Source organism: Bos indicus x Bos taurus, chromosome 22 (assembly GCF_003369695.1).
Source record: "Bos indicus x Bos taurus breed Angus x Brahman F1 hybrid chromosome 22, Bos_hybrid_MaternalHap_v2.0, whole genome shotgun sequence".
NCBI lineage: Eukaryota > Metazoa > Chordata > Mammalia > Artiodactyla > Bovidae > Bos > Bos indicus x Bos taurus.
Genome location: NC_040097.1, coordinates 52,905,988 through 52,921,800, shown reverse-complemented (window position 1 = coordinate 52,921,800; position 15,813 = coordinate 52,905,988). Strand labels below are relative to the sequence as shown.

Here is a 15,813-nt window from a genome sequence, read left to right as displayed (position 1 = left end):
GGAAGGAGAGAAATCTATTCAGCATTAATTTCTTGCTATTGTTCTTGATCCCCCAAACCAGTAGTTACATGTCAGATTAGAATGGTCCCAAAAGGCTAAGGGAAAGCCAAGGTTATATCATCACTTGTTTGTCTTTTTTAAAAGATTCATGTTTGGAAGAATAGACTGCTTTGAATTGTTTAAAGTTTAGAAACAATCTATTTGCAACAAAACCTTATTTCTTTCCAGTCACTCTGTAGCATAACAACAAAAGGCCAAATTCCTCTTGTGAGCTTTTGAGGCAGATTTCAGGGCTCAGCGCCACATATTAATCCTACAGGTTTTTAACTCTGTCTGGTTTAACTGCCCAGAGCTACTTCATAATCATCTGACTGCTTTGTTTTGTACCCTTGGGTGAGATAAAGACAATTAAACAAAAAGGCACATGAAAGCCACCCCAACAACTCTTCAATTGATAGTCATTACAATGCTTCTCAATACCGAGTTTGCCTAGAAATGAAACTGTTAATAAAATCTTTCATATGTCCATGAAGTTAAGCCTACATAACATTTCTAACAGATAACAGACTAATAACCAGGACACAGAAAGAGAAACTATAAATGAAAAAGCCAAAAGCAAAAAGCTGGAGCCCAGGGAACTCTACCCAATACTCTGCAACGAGCTACATGGGAAAAGAATCTTAAAAGAGTGGATGTAAGTATATGTATAACTGATTCACTCTGCTGTACAACAGAAACTAACACAACATTGTAAATCAACTCTACTCCAGTAAAAATTAATTAAAAAAAATTTTAGAAATTATTCTCAAATATCTCTAAAAGATGCACCCAACCCAGGGATCAAACCCAGGTCTTCCACATTGCAGGCAGATTGTTTACCAGCTGAGCCACCAGAGAAGCCCAAGAATACTGGAGTGGGTACCCTATCCCTTCCCCAGGGGATCCTCCCAACCCAGGAATCAAACCAGGGTCTCCTGCATTACAGGCAGATTCTTTACCCTCTGAGCTACCAGGGAAGCCCAAAAGATGCAGAGGGGGAAAAAAAAGTCACCTAAAGATGCCACAAAGCAATTCACAGTAAAAAATATATATATAAACATTCAAACATATGAAGATGATCAACGTTATCAGAAAGAAGACAGGAGATTTTTTTTAAAGAGTGAGATGTTTTGTACCTATCTGATATACAAATTTTTAGAAGATTAATAATCATGAGAACTGAATGTAAGATAGAAGGCACTGTTGGTAAGAAGTGGTAAAGCCTTTTGGGGAAGAAATTTGAGAGAACTAAAACAACTTGAAATGAATAAAAACTCTGATCCAGAAATTCTACTTCTAGATTGTTTTAAAAATGTGTGTGCAAAAATATATGTGCACACACACACGATTTGTACAAAGGTGTTCATTTCAGAATCATTTAGAAAAGTTATATGTGATTAAGCAATCTGAAATTCCATAGACAAAGAGATATTTATGACACACATCCATACTGTGGAGTACTATGCAACAGTGCAAACAAGGAGAACAGTTACATAGGATGGCATTTTTAGAAAAATCCACCACTACGCACTACCGAGCAGACACAGTAAATGGCAAAAATATGTGGAGAATGATACCATTCATGTAAACAAAGTCAAAACAAAACTATTTTGATACTTAATATAAATGTTAAGGCAGAGTAAAAGGTATGAAAAAACAAACTCCATACTAATAAAAGTGTTCCTCTCTGCTTATCTCTAGGCTTAGGGGTTTGGAGGTGGTTGAAAGGTGGTTCTTTATTTACATTATTTGATTTTTGAAAGAGAGAAGATACTAGCTTATTAAAGAATAAAACCCAAAATACATAAGGAATAGCATAAACCAGTGCTGTATGTATTCTCAAGATACTAGTATGATACATGTATACTACCGGTGAGAGAGACTAATATACAGAGGAGTACATATGAAACTCTTAAGAACTATAAACCCCAAGATGACCTGTTACTGCTTAGATTTTTAATTTTTTAATAAAGATGTATTACTTTATCACTAAAATCCAATAAAAGTATTTTCATTTTAAAGAGGAAGAGAATATGTGGGAAGGTTATTTTCTGAGCTTTATAAGAGGTTGTTACTTTGATTTTTTAAAAAAATCAACACATTCTTAAACAGTCTGAATGGATTTAATATTATTGAAAAAAGAAAAAGTAAGTAAATATACACTGATAGCTACTGAACCTATAATGTTTAAGAAGGAAATAAAATCTGGATACAGTCCAAATAAAATGCAACATTTAGAGCTCCTTAGAAAATAAGGTTTAAAAATAACAATCAAATATATCTGGCAATGCCTTTAAGTATATGAGAACTTAATTCATTAATTTTAATGGCTTTTGCCTTACAAACTGGAAGTTAAAATTACATTGTTGTTTATTTCTATAAGGACATATAAAAGTTAGATAAATTCTTGAAATAAACTATAACAATATGCAAAATCAGATTTACTACCATATTCCATTAACATATATATAGTTATTTAAATGACTGTTAACCAATATGATTTTTTTAACATAAGTTTGCACTCTATTCCTCAGCATCCCAAAGGGACAAACTCCTTAGACAGAAGTCATTAAATAGTCATAAAAGAAGGCTGAAACTATTAAAAAAACTTCCAAATACAGACCAACCTTCCTTAAGAACGTAGTAAAAAACACATGAAACACTTCTGAAGTAACCTCAATTCCCCTTTGTACACATCTCTGGTGCTCATGCGATTATAAAGTATATATACCTCTAAGCATCTTAACAAAAGGTTTAATAATGAAGAAAAAAAACCGGAAGTACTAAATGTTATGAAGGCCAATACCAAAGGCACACTTGAGGCTCTAGATTTGATTCTGGTTTGCTCTGTCCCTGAATCTGGGATTTATAATCTCAACAAGCCTTAGTTTCCTAAGCTGTGAAATGGAAAAACCAAAATCCTCTTCACACTTCATTTATTTGTACCTGAGGAGTTAATGGACAATAAGTACACTCCTGTGCTTTGGAAAACTAGACAGCACTATAAAAATACATTTTAAAAATTATTCTTATCACAATAAAATACTGGCAAAATCGATTTTTTTTAATCAAACTATATTGTATAGAATTTGTAAAGGACTAAATATTTTCTAGAGAACTACCTACTAGAGATATTGACAAATAACAAGCACATCAATTAAAACAGTGTCTACGGCAAGCCATTTTGCCTCTTTATCTACTTAATCACTATAGAATTCTACTTGTTGTCAAATACAACAGCAATTTTGTCAAGCTAGGTAACTCTGTCAAATCTGTCATTCTTTCAAAGGCCATGTTCTCTCTTCAAAGCTTCTGCATATTTTCCATGTTTCTTTCAATATCCCTTTATATCCACCACCGAAGACTGAGGGTTTGCTTGGTAAGATGCAAGGTAAACTGTCGTATTTGCCAGATTCCATACAGACATATCAAGTAGAAAAAGACACCAATGACAAGTGCACACACGTGTATATATGCACATACAAGCGGTGTGCACACACACACACAGTGCCCTTCGTTCTTTAGGGGGAAATGCATCTCTTATACAGCAAATGATCGTCACTTTAAAAGGAAGTGTGCAGCACAAGCAAAAGAAGAAAAATAAACCTTACTCACCATCTCCCATAGCCATTCAGATGGTCCAGGGAGCTCTCTCAAACCAAGAGGTCAAACAGCACAACAAACAAATGCAGCTCGGTGCCTGCGCCACTGGGCTCGGCCTGCAGCCTGCAGACACCCTGCAGACACCCGGAGCACGGTGTGACCCAGGCCGCGCTGCAGCTCTGCACCGCAATAGCCAACAGCTGCTACTCCACTTCAAAATAAAAGTCTGGGGTCTTGCTGAAAACCCTCGTCTCTTTAGCAGAGCCTTGCAGAGCTTGATCAAGATTATTCTTTAACTGCATGTAAGAGGTTAGATACAGGTTGTGGTATTTCTCCTTGTGCTGCCTGCCTGAAATTTAATGTAAGAAAAGCTCTGGGAGCCAATAAATGCCATCCCACTGAGGGACTTTTAATGCAGTCATCAAAACACAAGGCATGTGTTCAACAATCATTTTCTGCTTCCCTAAAGATATCCATGTAATCAGTAGCAATCACATGATCTGATGGATTAACTGATTTGTGCCTTTTTTAGAGGTTTTCATCCTTTTGTCATTACCTTTTAATATTTACAACGGAGACTGCTAGAAGCACACAAACAGGAATAGCCCAGTTTCCATGATTAACTGCTCTCATTATGCAGGAAGCATTTCTGGCTGCCGTAAACAAATCACGTCAAAGGCAGCCCATCAAAGGCTGCTCTGTGTGCGGACAGCAGGGCCACACGGAACAAAGCTTGCTTCTGGTGGAGACAGGACCCAGCCAGTGCGCAGCTGCGGGGACCTGGAGCACCCTCCATCCCCGCTGCACAGCCATCAGCACACTGCCAAGCTCCGAGAAGGCCCTGGGGCTCCTGGTCACAGACAGACACGTTTTTCACTCAACCTAAGGAAAGGGCTGCTTTGCTTTTGCCAAAGGGTATGTTATCAACTAGACTGCCAGTTACCTTATTGCCTCGTATAGCCAAATACCAAGGTAATTTCAAAGCCTAGTTTCTATGCTTTATTTTATTGCCAACCTTCTAAAACAATTATTTTCCTACAACTGTTTTCAAAAAGAGAAGCTGGGAGATATCTTACAATGATTACACGCCAAGACTGCATTCGGTCCTACACACACACGTGACAAATCAGGATTATGTGGAGTTTTTTCAGTTAAAAAAAAAAAAGAAAAAGACTTGCAGTCACAGCCACCAACACGTCCGTGTTTACATCTCGGTGAGCGTAGGAGCCTGTCTAGAAAGCTCCATGATGACACCAGACCCAGCCATAATCACAGGGCGCCTGCAAGTTTCAGTCTTTTCCTTCCTACAGGGCTGCTGTTGCCTTCTTTCAGCCATGATTTGATTAATTTTAAGTCCAGTTTCCTTCTAATAGCAGTTAATTCCACTGCACTTAAGGATTCTGCCTAACTTACTCTATAATGAGAATTAAAGTCAGACTTGAAATACCCTCAAGACAAAAAAAAAAAAAAAAAACCATGCATTTCTCACTATTCCTAAATTATACAACACACTCAAATCTCTGATAATAGAATTTATTTTGTGTTCTTGAGTGTGCTGAACTAATGCTCTAGAAAATCAAGTCAAAGAGTTCAAACAAAACTTAAAAGGGTACAGATATGGCAAGCATGAAAGAAATCAGAGCCAAAAGCATGAGATGTAAGGTTATGCATTAGGACGTGCTTTAGGAGAGAAGAGGTAGATGGAAGAGGAAATAAAATAGACAATTTTCCCAAACAATAAACGTATATAAGGTAGTTTGAGGTCATATCACTACCACTTACCACAAGCTTCTCCAGCCTAAAATCCTTCTTATTCCCAGAAGCCTATCAAGACTCCTCCTAAGGCCTACAAGACCCTCATATCGTGGTTGCTGTTTACATTTCCAATTAGCTCTCACAGACGCTCTGGCCTCCAACCTAGCCCTTTCCGCACTAGGTTCTAGTCAGCCCTGGCCTCCTCCACTCCGTTCTTCATATATATGAAGATATTGTCCACCTCTCAGCCTTTACAGACACACTTTCTCTGCCCAAAGCGTTTTTTTACCACCATGTATCCAATGACCAACTCATTCTCCTTTATCAGGTCTCAATTCAAATATGTCAATGCTCAGAGAGGCTTGCTCACCCTTCTGTCTAATGTGGCATCACTGAGTTAACATCTCCATACCCTATTTACTTCACTTAATGACTGTGCAGATGACAGATTTTAAACTACAGTGGCTCTTAGACACTTATACCACTTTTACAACAAATCCTCTGGGTTGGTTTTTGTTTGTTTATACATAATAAGATCACTTTTTCATCCCTAAACAACCTAAATCAATATAAGAAGTATGGTATTTCATTATTATAGTTTTAGGCAAAGACACACTAAAAGTTTTTACTTCTCGTAACAGTTTTCTAGTCACAGAACATCAGATGAAACAAATCCAAATTAAATACCAGGTTTGGCTGAACTCACAATAATTTGTTTTGCATATGTACACCAAGTGAAAGAGAGAAGAGGTGATATCTTTAATAGCTCTTCATTCTGTTGTGTGCATGAACTACTTCTACAGATTTCCATGTTGAGCCTTTATTCTGACTTAAATGCTTTCCTGTCTGTAACTTTATTTTCAAGTTTTAGTTTGAGTGAACAGTAACAATGACCCAACAAAGGATTGAAAATTGTGCAGAAATAAAAAAATGGAGTCAAATAAACGTTCACTACATTATTTTAGGTATAATCTTATTTGCTATTGTTGATTAGTCACTAACTCATGTCTGACTTCTTTGCCACCCCATGGACTGTAGTCTGCCAGGTTCCTCTGTCCATGGGATTCTCTGTAGGCAATACTGGAATGGGTTGCTGTTTCCTTCTTCAACTTGCCAGTTAATAAAACTGGTTTTCAGTGCTCAATTGACATATTTTTCTACCTGTGAAAATTATTCAGGCATCTTGGGTTGGGATGAAATATACTATAATGTTAGGAAAAATTAGGAAATTATTCATTTAATGGCTTTTTTACTTAGCAGCGAGGATTTTAAGGAATAATTTAAATTAATTTCAGTAAATTCATTAGACAAGGAGTAGTTGTATTTTCTTTCATTACCAACTGCAATCACTCTGGATATCCATGTGTTTACTTACTTATGATCTCTCTGTCCCTAGAATGTAGGTTTGTCTAGGCTGAAACTTTAACTGTCTTCTTCACTCTTGTGACAAAATCCATTTACATTTTAAGAAGACCATTCTCAATTCTGGTAGAAAGCAGATTTCAGGGGTCAAACACAGAACTAAAACCTATTGCAGTAGGTTGCAGGTAAAAGCTAAAGGAGATTTATAGAAGGGTTTTAGCAGTGGAGATGTGAAAAAAATTAGCAAACTTGACACATATTAGGATTTCAGAGGGAGAAATGACTTGTTAGAATGGGAGATCAATGCAAATTATTAATAATTCTAATCAGGAAAGTTTTTAGCTTGAGTTGATGGTGGTGCCATTGACTGAAATGGGTAAACTGGGGAAAGAACAGATTTGAGGGAAAGGAAGAGAACAGGCTTTAATTTTTGGACCTGTTAAGCCCGAGATACCTATCAGGCATCCAAAGGGAAAGGCCACATCAAGGTGACAGGCTCTGAGATGTAGAACACAGAGAGATAAATGAGGGCTAGAACTACACACTTGGAGTCATCAGCAAATAGTTACCATGTAAAGCCTTTGGGCTGGATTAGATCACTGAGACAGAATAAAGACAAGGGGGGAGAGAGGCTTGGGCCCTGGGACCTGCCAACATGATAAATGGGCTTTCCTCTTTTAGCCTCTTAATAACAAAGCTGTTACAGTATTTTTCAATGATAGTACAATACCATCATCAAAATCATCCTGACCAATTTTTACACACCAGTATATATATTATAGATTTTTAACGTTCACATTTGACTTTACTTTCAATATGCAGATTATAATCTCCAAAACAAAAGGATTCCTGAAGATTTCTTTCCAAGAGACATAAATGTCAGGTACTAACCCTAAATCTCCCTGTTTATGGAGAGATCATCAAAAGAAAAAGAAATGAGAGCTAAAAGAACAAGAAACAAAAAAACCTTCTATCTTTTGAAGGTAACAAAAATAACCTCACAAAATACAAGAAGGGCAATACTTTCAAAATAAATCACAATCAAATAATAAATATCTTAAATTTATAGTATGCATTGTATTTTTCTTAAGAGTTGTGACTACACAGTCTGGAATACACAAATGAGAATGCACTGTACATGGTACAAAAACACAATTCCTTAATTCAAGGAATTTTAACAATTCGCCATCTTTTTTGCTCTTTCTGGTTTGTATGGAGATGGACAGAGGTAACTGCTGGAAAAATAAGAACAAAGTACTTAAAACACCTTCTATTCAGAGAGGAAGATCGAGAAACAGCTGGCAATCAGGGTGAGGACTGGTGGTGCTAAAATCAACTTATGCTCCTGCAACTAAGTTTAGATTAGGGTGGACACAATCTTCTTAACACTAAACTCTTACTACATCTGCCTGAATGCAATACAACAAGGCTTGCATGCTAAGTCACTTCACTCGTGTCCGACTCACTGAGACCCCATGGACTATAGTCCACCAGGCTCCTCTGTCCATGGAATTCTCCAGGCAAGAATACTTAAGTCTTGGTTTAATCTGGAGAAAAATAACTAAATTATATTAGTAACTAGTCTTCCTGTCACCTGACTATAACAATTCATACAACAAATTTTTTCTCCAGTATCATATACATTATTAAGCTAAGCATACTATCTTTATAAAATAAACCTATTTTCCTAGGTGAAAAAACTACCTATACTATCTTTGGAAATAGACTATATTATTCACATATACAGTTAATTAACACTTAAGGACTAAAGGTAAATGCTACCCAGTAAGATGAAACACAATTTAGCAAACCTTACAAAAAAGAAGAGCAACCACAAAATCAAATAAATGCTAGATACCAACACCAAGCCTCCTTGAATCCAAGGAGGTCTCATTCTAATTAAGAAGCCAAAAATGATTATACTGGTGAAGTTCCTATGTCTGTGTTTCTTCACTGGTATCATCACTGATAGTCTAAACACAGGTGTAACAGAGTAATCAACCCTACAATTTCTACTAAAAATCAGTTACATAAAACAATTACTCTGCTATCATAGGCATAACATTCTCTAACATAAATCATACCAATGTTTTCTTAGGTCAGTCTCTCAAGGCAATAGAAATGAAAACAAAAATAAGCAAATGGGACCTATTCAAACTTATAAGCTTTTGCACAGGAAAGGAAACCATTAAAACAACAACAACAAAAACAACCCAAAACACAACCTATGGAATGGGAGAAGATATTTGTAAACGATGCAATTGACAAGGGCTTAATTATACCAACAGCCAAAATATACAAACAGCTCATACAACTCAACAACAACAAAAACCCCAATAAGCTAAATGAAAAGTGGGCAGAGACCTAATTATATAATACTCCAAAGAAGACACACAGATGGCCAACAGGCACAAGAAAAGGTGTTTAACATCACTAATTATTAGAGAAATGTAAATCATAACTACAATGAGGTACCACCTCACACCAGTCAGAATGGCAATCATTAAATGTCCACTGACAGATAAATGGATAAAAAAGATGTGGCTCAGATACCCAATGGAGCATGACTCAGCCATAGAAAGGATGAAATAATGCCATTTGTGGTAATACAGATAAACTAGAGATGGTCATACTACGTGAAGTTAAGTTAGAAAGACAAACGCCATATGATATCACTTATGTGTGGAATCTAAAATATAAAACAAATGAACCAATCTATGAAACAGAGATGGGCCCACAGATAGAGAAGAGACTTGTGGTTGCCAAGGGGAAGGGAAACTGGGAATTGGGGTGAGCAGCTGAGAACTATTATATACAGAATGGATAAACAACAAGGGCCTGCTGTATAGCAGAGGGAACTATATTCAATCTCCTGAGACAAACCATAATGGAAAAGAACATAAAGAAGAACGTGTATATGTGTATAACTGAGTAACTGCAGAAATCAACACAACACTGCAAATCAACTACACTTCAATTACAAAATAAGTTGAGTAAAAAACACATTTTATGCATAGAGGGACACAGAGGACAAGGGGGTCATCATATCTTCAACACAGAGGATACCAAAAATAAGGTTAAAGAATAATACCACTTTACACAATTAACACATTATTAAATTTTCACTTATTCCAAAAGAGTCAGAGGATAGGTAATGATCAGAAGAAATATAAAGGCTTTGTTACTATATCCTAACCAAGTTTTAACCCACAAAGTCAAATCTGCTGAATCAGTGATATAATAGTTGACTTGAAGGCATATCTTAGTATCTAAAACTCTGCTACCTAATCTCAGAAATGTTTGAGATCTGGATTAACTTAATTATTCTTACCTTTGCAGGCACTCAAAATCATACCGCCTGAATTTTGCACTTCATCAAATTTGGCAAGTATCATTTCTAATCTGGGAATAAAGAATAAATTCTGTTTATTTTACATACACTTTCAATTAGAAACAATTTCCTTCACCACTTCCCTGAGAAAAAACAATCCCAGGGATTCAGTTAGTTGTATACAACTCTCTTTTTATAATTAACTCACGTACTGAAAGCAGACACAAAACCCATCTATTCGGTAGAGAAGAGGAGTCAAATACAGGTAGAACTCTACACATTCACAGGTGTATTTGTAAAAAGGTAACTTTCAAAGGAAGGGGATTACAATGTATAAAATAAGTACGTTACAGGGATATATCGTACAACAAAGGGAACAGAATAACCATAAATGGAATATAAAAATTGTTAACTGTTATATTGTACACCCAGAACTTACTGTACATCTACTATAATTCCACTTTTTAAAAAAAGATAACTTTTACACAAGACAGTTTCATAGTTTCATCATAAAATTATTTCTCCAAACCCATCAAAAGTACTTTAGTTCCAACTTTACAATGAATCCACTCAGTCACCAAGACATTTTTTTAAAGTACATAAAAATCACACTAAGGAAACTTAAACATAAAAACAATGAAATACAAAATGTCAGAAATTAAAGTAATGCTGATGTCACTGATAATCTCATGTTGAATTTTAATTCAATACCAACTCTATTAACTCTTACATTCAGAATAATTACTTTCTACATTTCTGTTATCACTTCTAATTAAAAATGTGTTTTTTATTAAAAAAGTAATATATACTCATTACAAAAGAAAATTAGGAAACATAAATAGAAACAAAGAAAAAACCCACAATCCCACCACCCAGAGAATTTATTCAATTGCCTGCTTTCCAATTCTTTATATTTATATATATGAATTTTCTTTGGGTCAAAATGGGATCACACTGACAGCACTATTTTTAAATTTTTCAATATTATATCATGCTATGATTTACTCTTCAATTTATGACTTAGAGATCTAGGTAGGTCTTTAACTGCCAAATGTTTTTCTCACATCAATGTTTCTGTCATAATTTCACTTCTAAAACTTTAGTTAAGCCTTAGTCCACATTCTGTCATCTTTTACTTGTAAACTGAGGATGAAGATACTGTTTGGTCTAGAAATTTTTTTTTTTTCAATTGAAAATCTTCTAGAAATTTATTATAACAGGATTTCTAAACCTTAAACTCATCTCAGAGTCACACATCTGAAAGCATTAAATTCAACAAATATTCATACATCTGAAAGTACTTCAGTCAAAAGATACCAAGTCCCTTCAGCCTACAGAACAGTTATCTTCCGGAGACTTGAATAGACATTAAACAGGCTGCCCAGACAACATGTGGACAAGATGAGCCAAGGTAGGGAAAATTGGAACTGGAAGATAGGAGTTCAGAATGAAGACCATACAGGCCACAAAGCTCTTCGGGAAAAAGTCAGAGCAAGATGTTAAGGAGCATGAAATTAGCACTCAACTATTCAGTAACAAAATGGGAGGAGGAAACTAAGGGCTGCAAGCTCTGAGAGAAAGGATGGTTGGTAAGGAATTGACATGGGACAGATGAAACAGCAAAGAGTGAAGATACAGGCAGCTTTAATGGGAAGAGGAAATACTAGCAAATATAACAGTAATAGGGAGAAAGATAGGAATAAACAATAAAAGGCTATTATAAAATAATATAGCTATTTAGAAAAACAACCTTATTCAAAATGGAGGCTACATAATCTGATGGAAAAGGAGGAAACAACCTAAGAGTAGGCAGAAGAAACTAGGATCTTTTAAGTAATTCAGGAAGAAAAAAAATTAGGCAATTTAACCGAAGGCAAATACAATAGAGGCTGGAATATCCAAAAGCAACTTAGACGGCCAAAGGATAGAGATGTGTAAAGCTCTGGAAGGTTCTGATTCAGGGTAAGGATAGAGACCAATAAAGCATTAGGATGGAACTGGGAAAGAAACTCTATCTGAAGTCCATATATAAGTTTAGAGTCATAATAAAAAATCACAAATACAACATGAAAGAGAGAATTAGGTATCTCAGAACATAATCTCTTTGGTGTATCAGCCAATTACTGATAAAATATTCATGCCACACAATTCACCCCTTTAAAGTGTACAATTCAATGGCGTTTAATATAAAGCTAAGAGATGTACACAATCAATTTTAGGATGTCATTATTATCCCAAAAACCACCCAATACTCATTAGCAGTCACTCTCTCCAATTTTCTCAGAACTATGCAACCATTAATTTAGCTTCCTTTCTACAGATTTGCCATGTCTAGCCATTTCATATAAATGAAATCATCTAATATGGGTGGCTTTTTTCACTGACAATGTCTTCAAGGCTCATCTATGTTATAATATATATCGGTCACCCCTGTTCATGGCCAAGTAGTAGTTCATTTACAGATATATTCTATTGTTTATCCATCAGCTTACGGACATGTGGGGATATGAGACATTTTGACTTTTTAGCTATTATGAATGTTCACAATGTTGTTATGAACATCTGTGCACAAGCTTTTGCGTGGATATGTTTTCACATCTCTTGTGTATATAGCTGGGGGTAGAACTGCTGGATAATATGGTAATTCTGTTTAACATTTTGAGGAACTACAGACTGTTTTCCAAAGTGGCTATACCACTTTACATTCCCACCAACAATGCCTTCTAATTGCCCTACATCCTCAACAACACTTGTTATTGTCTATCTTCTAATTTTAGCCAACCTAGTAGTATCATCTTGTATTTCTCTGATGGCTAATGATGCTGAGTACCTTTTCACGTGCTCACTGGCCACTTGTGTATCTTCTCTGACAAAATTTCTATTCAAATCCTTTGCCTGTTTTTAAAATTGGGTCATCTGTCCTTTTACTGTGGAGCTCTAAGAGTTCTTTATTATATATTCTTCATATACTTGGGACACATGTTTTTTATGAGATGTATTATTTGTAAATATTTTTGCCATTATGTGGGTCTTTTTTTCGATTTCTTGATGATGTCCCTTGAAGCACAAGTTTTTAATTTTGATGAAGTGCATCTTATTTTTTTCCTTTGGTTGCTTATCCTTTTGGTGTGACATATAAGAAACCACTGCCTAGCATTCTCTGTAAGTTTTAACATTTTACACTTAGTTCTGTGATGCATTTTGAGTTAATTTTGGGATGTGGTATGAGGAAGAAGTTAAACTTTATTCTACTACATGTGGAAATCCCACTTTCACATCACTATTTATTGAAGAGAGCTATTTCAGTCCTAAAGGATGCTGCTGCAAAAGTGCTGCACTCAATATGCCAGCAAATTTGGAAAACTCAGCAGTGGCCACAGGACTGGAAAAGGTCAGTTTTCATTCCAATCCCAAAGAAAGGCAATGCCAAAGAATGCTCAAACTACCACACAATTGCACTCATCTCACAGGCTAGCAGAGTAATGCCCAAAATTCTCCAAGCTAGGCTTCAGCAATACATGAACCGTGAACTTCCAGATGTTCAAGCTGGTTTTAGAAAAGGCAGAGGAACCAGAGATCAAATTGCCAACATCCACTGGATCATGGAAAAAGCAAGAGAGTTCCAGAAAAACATCTATTTCTGCTTTATTGACTATGTCAAAGCCTTTTGACTGTGTGGATCACAATAAACTGGAAAATTCTGAAAGAGATGGGAATAGCAGACCACCTGACCTGCCTCTTGAGAAACCTGTATGCAGGTTAGGAAGCAACAGTTAGAACTGGACATGGAACAACAGAGTGGTTCCAAATAGGAAAAGGAGTATGTCAAGGCTATATATTATCACCTTGCTTATTTAACTTATATGCAGAGTACATCATGAGAAATGCTGGGCTGGTTGAAGCACAAGCTGGAATCAAGATTGCTGGGAGAAATAGCAGTAACCTCATATATGCAGATGACACCACCCTTATGGCCACAAGTGAAGAAGAACTAATTAAGAGCCTTAATTAGTTAAATTAAGAACTTTCATTAAGATCCTTTTAATGAAAGTGAAATAGGAGAGTGAAAAAGTTGGCCTAAAGCTCAACATTCAGAAAACTAAGATCATGGCATCCGGTCCCATCACTTCATGGCAAATAGATGGGGGCAGGGGGAAACAGTGGAAACACTGGCTGACTTTATTTTTGGGTCTCCAAAATCACTGCAGATGGTGATTGCAGCCATGAAATTAAAAGACGCTTACTCCTTGGAAGGAAAGTTATGACCAACCTAGACAGCACATTAAAAAGCAGAGACATTACTTTGCCAACAAAGTCTGTCTAGTCAAGGCTATGGTTTTTCCAGTGGTCATGTATGGATGTGAGAATTAGACTATAAAGAAAGCTGAGCGCCAAAAATTGATGCTTTTGAACTGTGGTGTTGGAGAAGATTCTTGAGAGTCCCTTGGACTGCAAGGAGATCCAACCATTCCATCCTAAAGGAAATCAGTCCTGAATATTCACTGGAAGGACTGATGCTGAAGCTGAAACTCCAAGCTCTGGCCAGTGAAGAGCTGACTCATTTGAAAAGACCCTGATTGAAGGCAGGAGGAGAAGGGGACAACACAGGATGAGATGGTTGGATGGCATCACCGACCCTATGGACATGAGTTTGAGCAAGCTCTGGGAGTTGGTGATGGACCGGGAGGCCTGGCGTGCTGCAGGGGGTGGTCACAAAGACTCGGACATGACTGAGTGACTGACCTGAACTGACCTATGTATCCTTTTATATATTTTGAATATGATGACAGTCCAGAAAATTAAACCTAATAAGCACATGAAATTAAAACCTTTAAAACCAGTGACAAAAAAATATATTTAGTAATACGTACCTAGCAGGGGGAATTCCTCTCTTATAAAGGTCCACTCTCACTTTCTCTCCCACATGTCTATAAATCTCCACCATAGCCAATATTGCAGCATCTCTAACCTGCCAAATAATTCAGAACTTAAAAAAAAAAAATACAAGATACAATAAAATACTTTACCTCCAGATAACATTACATTCACGGACCAACTTGAAGCTCCAAGTTGGTTTTAATGCCTTTAAACCCCTGGGAGATTACGTTAGGTCATTAATAAAAACCCAGATGACCTATCTAGAAATGTCTAGAGAAACCTTGTAAAAGTTTTACAGAAATCTAAGAAGCATCTAAATAAATGTGACTTTTACAAAAGCTTCTATTTGTAATAAGATTGTGTAAAGAAGTGATAATACAAATCATTATCACAGTTAACATTTTCTTGGAATAAAACTGCCTTTTAGAAACGTGGCCTGAACTCAAACAGAAAATTATACACCAATGTTCACAGCATTATTATTCACAATAGCCAAAAAGGTGAAACGACCCAAATATCTATCTGTGGATGAATAGATAAACAAGATGTGGTGTATATTAGTTAGCCTTAGAAAGCAAAAGGAAATTCTGACACACGCTACAACATGGATGAACCTTGAAGACAGTATGCTAAGTGAAATATGCCAGATACAAAAGGATAAATATCACATGGTTCCACATGATGACTGGTCAAATTCATAGGGAGAGAAAGTAAAACATGGCTGCCAGGAGCTGCAGGACTGGGGGAATGCGGAGTCACTGTGTGGCAGCTGGGACGATGGAAAAGCTCTGCAGATGGCTGGTGGTGATGGCTGCACAGCAATGCCAGTGTATTTACTGCCAGTG

General features: G+C 36.4%; 1 protein-coding gene across 33 annotated transcripts in view; it reads right to left on the bottom strand.

Annotated features, from left to right (window-relative positions):
• Window positions 1-15,813, bottom strand: part of CLASP2 (cytoplasmic linker associated protein 2) — a 174,887-nt gene that overhangs the window by 134,526 nt on the left and 24,548 nt on the right. For 28 of the 33 annotated variants that reach the window (XM_027523035.1, XM_027523017.1, XM_027523024.1 and 25 more), the window contains exons 6-7: window positions 14,962-15,059; window positions 10,091-10,161 (exon numbers count right to left, since the gene is read on the bottom strand). In XM_027523035.1, coding sequence (XP_027378836.1) covers window positions 10,091-10,161; window positions 14,962-15,059 — 169 coding nt within the window. Of the gene's footprint in view, window positions 1-3,654; window positions 3,853-10,090; window positions 10,162-14,961; window positions 15,060-15,813 lie in introns of those variants that run through there. The other 5 variants (XM_027523051.1, XM_027523047.1, XM_027523055.1 and 2 more) reach the window with 5 other exon arrangements.